The sequence below is a fragment of the Eutrema salsugineum genome, unplaced genomic scaffold (assembly GCF_000478725.1).
Source record: "Eutrema salsugineum unplaced genomic scaffold, Eutsalg1_0 scaffold_6, whole genome shotgun sequence".
NCBI classification, from domain to species: domain Eukaryota; kingdom Viridiplantae; phylum Streptophyta; class Magnoliopsida; order Brassicales; family Brassicaceae; genus Eutrema; species Eutrema salsugineum.
In genome coordinates this window covers 494,407-504,075 of record NW_006256547.1, presented here as the reverse complement: position 1 = coordinate 504,075, position 9,669 = coordinate 494,407, and the positions used below count along the sequence as shown (strand labels likewise).

The 9,669-nt window shown below is 40.1% G+C and overlaps 3 protein-coding genes across 4 annotated transcripts; all 3 read right to left on the bottom strand.

The window, feature by feature from the left end:
* Window positions 1–432: 432 nt before the first annotated feature.
* Window positions 433–2,408, bottom strand: LOC18012572 (metal transporter Nramp4). Its single transcript, XM_006393868.2, has 3 exons — window positions 1,827–2,408; window positions 1,608–1,744; window positions 433–1,518 (listed from the first exon to the last, which is right to left on the bottom strand). The coding sequence occupies exons 1-3, from the start codon at window positions 2,345–2,347 to the stop codon at window positions 644–646; spliced, it is 1,533 nt and encodes a 510-aa protein (XP_006393930.1). The 5' UTR covers window positions 2,348–2,408; the 3' UTR covers window positions 433–643.
* Window positions 2,409–3,151: 743 nt separating this feature from the next.
* Window positions 3,152–7,479, bottom strand: LOC18012571 (WD40 repeat-containing protein HOS15). 2 transcript variants are annotated; one of them, XM_024151726.1, is made up of 14 exons: window positions 6,996–7,479; window positions 6,429–6,574; window positions 5,818–6,328; window positions 5,596–5,684; window positions 5,417–5,463; window positions 5,185–5,332; window positions 4,969–5,032; window positions 4,465–4,623; window positions 4,259–4,380; window positions 4,082–4,156; window positions 3,925–3,978; window positions 3,767–3,840; window positions 3,591–3,665; window positions 3,152–3,507 (listed from the first exon to the last, which is right to left on the bottom strand). In XM_024151726.1, exons 1-14 carry the CDS (start codon window positions 7,054–7,056, stop codon window positions 3,288–3,290), a joined length of 1,845 nt encoding a protein of 614 aa, XP_024007494.1. In that variant the 5' UTR covers window positions 7,057–7,479; the 3' UTR covers window positions 3,152–3,287. The 2 variants fall into 2 exon arrangements, with proteins under 2 accessions (XP_024007494.1, XP_006393929.1); XM_006393867.2 differs by having other exon boundaries at window positions 5,596–5,690; window positions 6,996–7,475.
* Window positions 7,480–7,905: 426 nt separating this feature from the next.
* On the bottom strand, window positions 7,906–9,148 carry LOC18011522 (transcription factor MYB44). Its single transcript, XM_006393866.2, has one exon. The coding sequence runs from the start codon at window positions 9,062–9,064 to the stop codon at window positions 8,159–8,161; it is 906 nt and encodes a 301-aa protein (XP_006393928.1). The 5' UTR covers window positions 9,065–9,148; the 3' UTR covers window positions 7,906–8,158.
* Between the last annotated feature and the right edge of the window lie 521 nt (window positions 9,149–9,669).

Here is a 9,669-nt window from a genome sequence, read left to right as displayed (position 1 = left end):
AGGATGAAATTGTGCATGAATTTCCCTAAACGACTGAGAATTTGTTTGACTATAAACATCAAAAATTAAATGCGAGCGCGTTTCCATTAGGCCGCTTCCTTTTACATTTGACTAATTCTTCCTTCGTCCCATTTTTTATTCTTCTATTTTACTGAAATCCCCCCACCCCCACAAAAAAAATATATATATTCAGCTAAAAATTCATAAAAAAAATATATCATTTGGGTCTGAAAAGAAGAGGAGAAACGTGGCCATATTTATAAATTTGCGTTAAATATGGAAATGCAATCTCACGAATAAAATTTCATTTTTATTAATTTGATAGAAAACGGGTGAATTAAAAAACAAACTTCGTATTACCGTTTTATTCTGCCGAAATTCCAAGAACAATCGGAAGTTTCCAACCGAGGATACATTTCAGAATCTTAAAAATAAAATTCAAAAGTTCCGAGTACCTTCTTCCAAAACTATACTCTAAACCATAAACACTATATTACAAATACATCATGATATTATGTTACCATACTGATGAAACCAACTTTCTATTGTTTGTTTCAGTTTCCAGAAATGTTTGCTATCAAGTAAAAAAAGCCAGTCTGCTCTTCTTCTTCTAGGAAGGAAAAGTCTCTTTGATTTTTTTTTATTACTCATCACCCCGATGTGTTACTTTCGGTGAAGCCACTAATTGCCAAGGAGTGTACGTGAGGCCTCTTGAAATAAGGTAAAGCACAAACAGAACATACGCAACAGCAAATATGATCACGAGCACGAGCAAAACCACACTCGTCGCAGCTCCTGAGAAGAAATCCACCATTAGATACCCATTAATGGCAATCACAAGAGCAGCTACAATCCACGAGATTGTTTGCACCAAAGGTTGGATTTTGAAGCTGCCCATGATTTGCTCATTTGAGACCAAGCAGAGGAGAGGGATAACGGCAAAAGGGATCTGAACAGATTGAAGAACGTTTAGCCATTCGTTAAGCTCGTCGAGCATAGAATCTGAAGAGTCAAAGACAAGCGCGACAATCATAGTCGGGATGATCGCGCAGCTTCTAGTGATCAAGGCTCTAACCCATTTCTTCATCTTGAGATTCAAGAACCCTCCCATTATAAACTGTCCTGCGTAAGTACCTGTGATTGTACTACTCTGACCAGCAGCTAAGACTCCGATCGCCCATATATAGAGTATGGGGAAAAACCCGCCACCGTATTTGTCCTGCAAGTACTGTCCTGCGTTTGCAAGACCGATAGTGTCCGCTATGTCTGTCCCGTAAAACGCTTTGGCAAATACCGTTGTCACGAAGACGTTGATTATGAAGGAAACAGCGAGAGCACCAGTGGATTCGATGGAGTAGTATTTCAGAGCTTCTTTGACCCGGAATCTCTTTTTCGGATCAACTTCTCTCGATTGCACAAGTGCTGAGTGCAAGAACACATTGTGAGGCATGATAATACATCCCACAATTCCAACAGCTTGTTTTATAGTCCTGGAGCTGAGTTTTGGAACCAATGCTCCTGTTTTTAAAGTCAAAACCGTTGAGAAAGTTGCCATTTTTACTCTCCAGCAAAATGAAAAACACAAAACGAAAATAAAGAGGTCTAACCAACAAGGAGTTCAGTTCCACTGGGTTTTGTCTGACCAAACATCCAAGCAAACGCGAGCGCCATTGTTGCAATCAAGACAGCAAAGACAGCTTCTAGTTTCCTTATTCCGTAGTTCTCCAGAAATAAAAAGATGAAACTGCAATGAACAAAACACACATCAAGGATCCAAGATTAAGGGGGTTTTTCAATGATTAGATTACAAAATTGAGAAAGATTACCAATCGAGGGCAGTGATGACAACTCCAGCCCAGAGAGGAATCAATCCATTAGACAAGATCTTGATAGCAATTGCGCTGCCGATGACTTCCTGAATATCGGCACCGATCAAAGCAATCTCAGCCATAATCCAAAGCACCATCCTCGCCCAAGTCGGATACTCTTCCCGACACAACTCCGCCAGATGTCGACCGGTCGCGACGCCGAGCCGAGCAGACAGAAGCTGAATCAGAAGCCCGATGGCGGTTGCCCACATCAAGAGCCAGATCAACGAGTAACCAGCGATGGCTCCCGCTTGGAGATCGCTCTCGAGGTTACCTGGATCGAGGAAAGCGATGCTCATCAGGAACCCAGGTCCGGTGAATAGCCATAGCTTCTTCCACGAGAAGCGAGGCGAATTTCCCAACTCGTCGTATTCGGCGTCTTCTTCTTCGTCGACTCCGACTATGTGAACTTTCTCCGTTTCTTCATAAGCTCTCTCCTCCGATGCTAGTAACGGACGCTCTCTCTCAGTCTCCGGCATCTTTTCCCGGCGATTTCACCCTCAGGAATAACTAAATTAGAGTGTTCGAAATCATCTCTTGTTGCTACTGCTTTATTGCCTTATATAATCAACTTAATTATAGATATTAATCCAGTTTTGTCCCAATTATATTACGCCATGTCGATATTAATGAATGGTAATATTTTGTGATTTGTGAAGAAGCGCAGGGATAGATTTGTCAACAAGTCGCGAGATCGTGTGTGAAACTTGGGATTATCGAATCTGCTTGGGAGTATCACTTTCCTCTAGAGAATTCAATTCTTAATATTTAATTTATCGTCGGAATAAAAAAAAAATTAGTCATAACGAGCACACTAAAATAGGCTCAATCGTTACGCCATCTATTAAACTTTTGTTTTTAATGAGAAAAAGAAACATTGCGACATCGACGATGACGAATCTTCATTTACAATATCCACAGTTAATCTTGTTCCTCAAGATTTTGGAAATAGTAGGATCAAAGATTGAGAAACAAACAAAAAATAGAGGAGGATATATCTGTTAAGAAGAAGCGCACTTTGGCGTGGGGGTTGTACGACTCCGTCAGCTCCCACCACGTGCCCCATCTAACGTGTGTACGACGGACATAAAGATAGACTTTGTCTTTATAGTTGGTGTCTTCAATAGCCCAATAAAATTACTCACTTTCATTTCTAGCTTATGGACTAAATTCGAAGATAATGGATATGTATCCCTATCTTTTATTGTTATTATTATGCCGTTTGTTTTCTATCAATTTATCACTGTTACTCGTCAGTCAACCAAAATTAAAATAAATAAAAAAACAATGAGAAAAACATCTGAAGTACACTTTTGTCTTGTGCCTTTTTTGAATTTAAAGGGTTATAACTATATGTGCAACAACCAAAAATAAGGCTTGGACTGAGAGTGTTGGGAACACTACTACTACACTTTAAAACTACATTCTGAAATCAAGAACGCAAACCGAGTTATCAGCGAAGCAAGCTGCGATTTTGTTACCTTCTTTATTCCAACACACTTCGAAAATTCCTCCATTTCCTGTGTACGTCTTTACGATTTTCCCTTCTTTTATTGACCATATGTGTATCGATTTGTCCAAAGACCCACTCGCTATGTACTCCCCGTTTGGACTAAACGCCAACGAGTAAACCGGTTCCCTTCAGATCATCAATTCAGCTTTAGTTAATACAACCGGCTAAACCATTAACCACACAGATCATATCTTGAGGGTCGAGTTTACCTGTGGCCGTTGAAACTACACAGCATCTTTCCCAGCTCTGCATCCCATAGCTTTACTGTTGAGTCAAATGATGCACTGTTCCATTCACAAAAAAACATAGAAACAACACAAAGAGATTATGTTACAATCACCCTACTTTGTTTTCAAAGGAGTATTCCATTGTTAAATGACCTCACCTCGCAAGAGTAAGCTGTTTGTTAGGATTGTTAGTTCCCGGTCCTGTAGGGCTCCATCTGATTGTATATATTTCCTGAATAAAGTAGGATATCGATACGCTTATTAAACAACCAAACCCATTCTTGAAATTCTCAATACTTGGTGGATTTTTGTTTACCTTAGTATGCTCTCGAAGGTCATGAACAAAGTTGTGTTGTTTTATATTCCATATCTGAAGAAAAGAAAGAAAAAAGATATTTAGATAATAAGGAGACACAGAAAAACTCAACACAATTGTCAATCTAAGTCGATGGAAATTAGTAAATTCAAAAAACCTTAGCAGTACTATCATCTGAACAGGAGGCCAGTAATGAACCAGTAGGATCCCATTTCACGCAATTAACCTCACCCTGCAATTGTGGAAGCACCGAGTTTGCTTAGTTAAGATTGAGAAAACTAAACATAACGATATGTCGATAACATATGGGAGAAACTTGGATAAGAGACACAACCTGATGACCGGCAAAGACTTTGACAGGCCTAGTTTCTCCAATCTTACATAAGTATATCATGGTGTCCGTGGAACTCGTTGCAAAAGACACATTGTTGCGCCAATCAACATCAAGTGTGGGGCCTATATTCGCAATTGTATTCAATGTCATATGCATGAGAAAACTTGATTCAATTTAACGTTTCATCCCCAAAAAAAAAGGGCTACCTGAATGAAATTCGAATTGTTGCTTCCATTCCTCTGCCTTTACATCCCAAACAACAGCAGTTCTATCTACACTTCCGGTTAGAAGATAATCACCCTTCTTGTTCCACTTTAGGGAAAAAATAGGTCCCTTGTGTTTGCTCAGGGTACTTATCAGGTCACCTGAAAATGTAAAAAGAGTAATTTGTCATTCAGAAGCTAACTCCAAAAAACATACTAAGAAGGTGAGTAAATTTTGTGGCCAATGATCCAGAGTGATAATGTTTTCAACTAGCTGATAGCATTTTTTTTTCACTCGCGGAACTCGTATTATTATCAAAGCCCTCACAACTTGAACTCTCTCAGATCTGTAGTTCACACTAAGAGGAAAGATAGAGACATTAATTTAGACAGCCCCAGAATATTCATCAGTCATAACAAAACTACGATTAACTTCCAGAAAAAAGAGATGCAGGGTGATACAATGGCTGATTCATACAAGGGGTAACACCAGAAACGTGGACATACCATTTGTATTCCATATTCTTGCTAGACCATCACATGAACCAGTTGCAAGTAAAGTCCCTTCACCCTGAAACAATCAGAAATCAGAAAAGGTATATTAGCATAAACTAAGGCACGAATCCAGAAATGCTTCATATATTCTCTACCTTAAGAAAACCAGAAATAAGCAGTATCCAAGGCTAGATATTTTAAAAAAAGTGAAAATGCAGCAGCCCTCACATTCCAATCAAGAGTGGTCACATCTTTGCTCTTCTCGTTTGACTTTCCTTTTGCATGTTTCAGGATCAAAGCGTTGATACTACGATGGAATCCAGATTTGAATGGCCCTTCCGGAATATTCCAGATACGTGCTGTTGCGTCACCAGACCTGATATTTGGCAAAGGTATAGAAATGGAATAAGAAAAGAAAATTCTTTGCAAGTGCATTCATCTTTCTTAGCAAATTACTTACCCTGATGCAAGCAATGAAGCCGACGGACTCCACGCGCAAGCACAAACCTAAATCAGCAATATAGCCAGAATCGTAATCTCAACATAAGAGTGACATAGGATTAACGAATAGATACAAGTGAAGATGGACGCAGCTATAGAAAATGTTCATTTAACGGAGAAAATGACATAATAACGTACCTCAGAAGTGTGCCCTTCCAAAATCCTCACATCAGAACTAGGAATGTGACATGGCTGAGATGTAGAAGTCATCGTGATATCCATAGGTTCTGCAGCTGTTCAAATAAAAAATAAATAAAAACAGACACACAAAGATAAATAATGGAAATTAGATGTTGAGCCTCACCAAGTATCAGCAAAGTTTTCAACAGAAACAAATAAAAGAAAAATTTGAGGACTGACCTGTCGAACCCCCATGTTCTTCATCCCCAGCATTTTCTTTGTCACTTTGGTCAATAACCATGTCCCGATCACCACCTCCAAGCTGTTTTTCATGGGCCTTTTCCCTCTCTATCTTCTCTCTTTCCCTCTCCCGTTCCATTTCTCTTTCCCTCTCTAATTTTAATCTTTCCCTTTCCCTCTCGAAAGTTTCTCGTTCCATCTTCTCCCTTTCCCTTTCCTTTTCTCGTTCCATCTTCTCTCTTTCTCTCTCCTTTTCTCGTTCCATCTTTTCCCTTTCCCTCTCTCGTTCCTTCTGCTTCTCATGCCTATCCTTTTCCTTCATTCGGCTGCGATCTCCTTCATGTTCGCGTTCGATCTCTTTATCGTTTTCTTTAGATCTTTCTCTATCCTTCTCCTTATCCCTCTCTTTCCTCTTCCTTTCTCTCAGCATCTCCTGCAACTCCTTCACATCCTTTGAAATCAGATCCAGCGGTTGAAAAAATGAGAAATCCTCATCAATGTCTACTTCTCCCTGCAAATAAAAATAACATAACTCAGTCTAGCTAGACCAACCACCGTATAGGAAACACAAGAGATCCAACAAAATTTAAAAAAAGACTTGAAATCTATACATTGCTCAAATTAGCTTCCATCTCCATGTACTGGAGTCCTTTTTGAACAAATTTGATAAGAGCACCAGGTGGGACCATATTCCCATCAATGTTGGATTTATTTATCCCTGCCTCGTAACCTAGAGTGAATGCAGCGTGTGTAAACCCTGCAAAAACGAAGTTAGGAAACTTCAAGAAAAAATAAAAGCAGAACAACATAGATAACAATAGAGCTTCTAGAGAAAGTCTTCAGAACAGAGAAAACTCAAGCTCTCAGACCTCGACATGGAAAAACTAAACGAATATCCAGAGAAACCTACAGTTTTCGTATGAACTAGAAGATCTAAAGGATCCTGAACCAACAGTCCTAAGAGCTACAGTTTGTACAATCGGTGAAACCCTAAGACGAAGAATCCAGGAAAACCCCTAAGGAATGTTTAAGTTCGTAGGACCAGACAACGACATTCACAATTCGAAACCAAATCAAAACCCTAGCCTGTAGATAGCGGAGCAGACTCAAATTCATAATAAAAAAAGGAAGAAAAATCTGTAAGAGCAAGGAAAGAAAGAGAATGCTAATTATCGCACCTGATTCCTGAAGATATCGGAAAACTAGAAAATTCAATTCAACGGAGGTGAGTGAAGACATCTCCGGAAGACAAATTCTCCCTTGGAATCACAAAGATACAACTAAAAAAAAGAGACAAGAATCGAAGAAAGAGCTCGAGCAACAACGTCGCCCAAAAAGAGAGCTCGAAATATTTCTCGAGATTTTTATTAAGCTCTTCTCACATGATAATTTTTCATCTTCGACATATCTAAAAATAATCCTCAACTTAATCGGGTGTTAAGATGATCCTAATGGGCCTAACATTATCCACACAAAAATCATCTTTTGGCCCAAGCCCATTTAATATGTCGTCATCGGTTTATCACTTCCGACATCAATAAATGTAACAGCGGAACTAGCCTCGTACTGTATAATCCTTGACGAGTCTCCATCAGAAGATATGTTAAATTTGGCTTTACAGCTTTACTTGCTCTATCGCCGGATTAGTTGCAGCTGCGTATATTAAAAAGCAGAAGAAGAAGAAGAAGAAGAAGAAGAATTTACCGCCAAGTCCGGTGGGTTTTCTGGTGATCGGACTTCTCCACCTCCTAAAATTAGTTTCAGCTGCGGACGAGTTCTTAAGTAATCAAAATGATGTCGTTTTTCCCAACTGGCCAATCAGTAGTTTGGGTGACTACGTTGCTTAAAACAACAGCACCGTACGGCGAGTTGATGGCGTGGCAGTTGACATGTCGGAAGGAGGGTGTCTTACTAACCATGCCTAAAGCTGTGCCTTTATTTGTCAAATGCAAGTCTTCACCAATCCTCCACAATGTTGTCCTTTGAGTGGATGGATCCTTATCTTAGCTTATTATATTTTCACTAAATGACTGTCCGATCAAAAACATTGCAACGATTTTATCGACTGTATATATATATATATATATATACGATTAACCTAGTTGACAAGAAAATTTTATTAAATAGTCTAAGAGAAAATTTGAACTTAATTTTCGTCTTCGTCTCTAGGTCCATGAATCGAGAACATTCTTCACTCGATTACTTCTATACATTTCTTGAAATAAACCCCAAAATTCGTATGCCTAATCCATTGGAGAAAAACAGAGCATTTTTTGTCCTTGTACAATTTTTCCGTGACGATTTGATGATCTTTTGTAACATTTCCTAAAATCTCATTTCCCTACTCGATTCTCCCAATTCCAATTTGACTCATCGGAATCATTCCCATATCCCTGAATCCTCCGACAAATCCACCACCAACATTGCTGTTTCTCTGCATCTCCGCCATGTAACTCCGCACCTCCGCCTTTATCATCTCCTGCACTAACGCCATAAACTCCCCGCCGTTGCCGGCGAACGACTTCCCCATCTCCTCAATCGCACCTCGGAATCCACCAGAAAACGGTAAAAACGACATCGTATTGTTGTTTTGGCGGTTCGGATTCTTGTTATTAGTTGACTCGTGACTACGGTTTGACTCTTCGCTTACGTCGGCACCAGGAAGCGACAAGCTTAACGAAGTCGGTGGGCCATCAGAAGACGACGACGTTTCGATGGGAAGCGGCAACACAACGCCTCCAGCACGAGGCACAGGCTTGAAAAGCTCAACGGATGGCAAAACCGGAATTGTGCTTGAATCGCTGACTTCGGATCCAGTTGGGCTTCCTGGGCTCATATAAAGCCCAGTAGCAACAGGAGGAGTACCGTCGCTCACCGATCTCTTCGTTGGCCGATGATCCTCTTCGAAACGATGGTCGTAACCACCGCATTTCCTCTTGAGCGTCGAGTTCCAGTGATTCTTCACGGCGTTGTCCGTACGACCATTGAGAAGACGAGCAATCGTCGCCCATTTATTACCGAACTGCGCGTGAGCTCGAGCGATCGTCTCGTCTTCCTCCGAAGAAAACGGCCGGTGCTCAACCTGCGGCGAAAGCTGGTTGCACCACCGTAACCGACACGATTTCCCCGATCTACCAGGAATCGATTTGCTAATCACAGTCCAATTTCTCGGACCGTATTTAACCACGAGCCTACGAAGCTGCTCGTCTTCTTCAGGACTCCATGGACCTTTAATGCGATCCGCCATTGAGGATTTCGATAAAATGAGATTTAATCTACGAGTATAGTAATTTTCTCTCCGTTTTGTTTTAAGATGACAAAACAAAAGAAGTTCGAGATGTTATAAGAGAGGACAAAAGTATTTATACTGCAAAGTTTTTAAGTAACCGGGAACCGGTTTAGACGGTGGAGAAGTCATGGGCAACGCTTCTTCCACGCAAGCGGTATTTCAAAGTTTGCGATACAGCTGTAAGTGAACACGCGTCGTAACTTGACTACGTCGATGTGTCTTCTTTTGTCGTTATCGTAATGATTTTATTATAAAAAATGGTAAACTTCGTACACTTGAGCGTGGATATCAATCGAGGTCAATGTAAGAGGGGGTTTGAGTTCACGCGCCTTAAAGATGCGTGGCGAAATGTGGAAGTTGAAAGAGACAAAATCACGAAACCCAACTATCAAAGCTATTGATAATATTCGCACAATTTGAGGTGGTTTTTAAATTTAGGGGGAAATATATATAAAAAAAAAAAAAGAAATATCTGAAATAAAGACTAGAACGGTTAGGTTTGGGTAAGGACAGTTTTTATTTTATTTATGTTTAGTCTGACTTTAGAATAGCGAAAGCCAGGC